We start from the raw sequence: 1,109 nt of genomic DNA, 5'->3' as shown, positions 1-1,109 counted from the left end.
AGTTGTAGTAGTAAAAGTAGTTGTAGTAGTAGTTTCAGTTGTAGTAGAAGTAGTAGTTGCTGTAGTTGTTGTAGTCGTATCGGTAGTTGTCGACGTCGAGTTGACAGCTACATTCAATGCAACCAACAAAATCGCGCATGCTAGCATGGGTTTCACCCAAACAACTCTCCTCTCAGCCATCTTTGCGGCCGTTAATTTAACTTACTCTCTCTCTCTTTCTTATTTAAAATGTTTTTTATTTTTAAAAATTTATCGAAATTGTCTCGAAATTATTTTGTTTTTTCTGGATACTGCTTTCAACTAAACTTCATTTCATTAAAAGTAAGCATTTAAAACAGCCAAAAATCATCTGTAATTCAGTAAAACAGTCGGAAATTATCTTTAATTCAGTAATAATGAAAATAAAACAATAATGTTTATTTAATCATGATTAAAGTTTATCAAATTTAAAGAAATGATTGTGGAATGCAATTCTCACCACATAACCAACCTGTCGAAATGGATCTTGCAAGAAAAAAAAATTTTGTTCGTGACGGCTTAATGATGCATCGGCTTTAATATTCTTCCGAGGTTTCTTACAAAATAAAAAATCGTTCACGGTTGAGTGATTTTCAAATTGAATTCCTCACGGCAGATAGACGCTTACGTGTATTGTATATTTGTGTTTGTATGCATTTATTTATGTATGTATGTATGTTTGTAGGTATGTATGTATGTTTGTATGTATGTATGTATGTGTGTGTGAATGTATGCATGTATGTATGTGCGTATGTATGTATGTGTGTATGTATGTATGTATGTGTTTGTGTATATGTATGTATGTATGTGTGTATGTATGTATGTGTGTGTGAGTGTGTTTTTGTCGTGTGTTTGTTCTCATACACATGTATATGACATATTTGTTAATACAAGTGCGTGTGTGTGTGTGTATGGGTGTATGTGTGTTTATACATGTCTCTAAATATGTTGTGTGCATGTGTGTGTGAGTGTGTGTGCGTGTGTCTGTGCCGCCTAATTAAACGCTGCGTTCCGCCCGTCCAACTTTCCCTGCTTTTGCCATGCGTAACAAATTTAGCTGAAATACTATAATTATATTTATATTATTATGA

General features: G+C 33.4%; 1 protein-coding gene across 1 annotated transcript in view; it reads right to left on the bottom strand.

Moving 5' to 3' along the window:
- Nucleotides 1-180, bottom strand: part of HELRODRAFT_183853 (hypothetical protein) — a gene marked incomplete at both ends in the record, with an annotated part of 6,773 nt that extends 6,593 nt beyond the window's left edge. Inside the window, one exon of the mRNA XM_009013866.1 lies at nt 112-180. Within this exon, the coding sequence (XP_009012114.1) occupies nt 112-180 (69 nt within the window). The remainder of the gene's footprint in view (nt 1-111) is intronic.
- Nucleotides 181-1,109: the final 929 nt, after the last annotated feature.

Source organism: Helobdella robusta (assembly GCF_000326865.2).
Source record: "Helobdella robusta unplaced genomic scaffold HELROscaffold_121, whole genome shotgun sequence".
Lineage (NCBI taxonomy): Eukaryota > Metazoa > Annelida > Clitellata > Rhynchobdellida > Glossiphoniidae > Helobdella > Helobdella robusta.
Note: the sequence above shows the minus strand (reverse complement) of the source record. Positions and strands in the feature narration are given on the sequence as shown.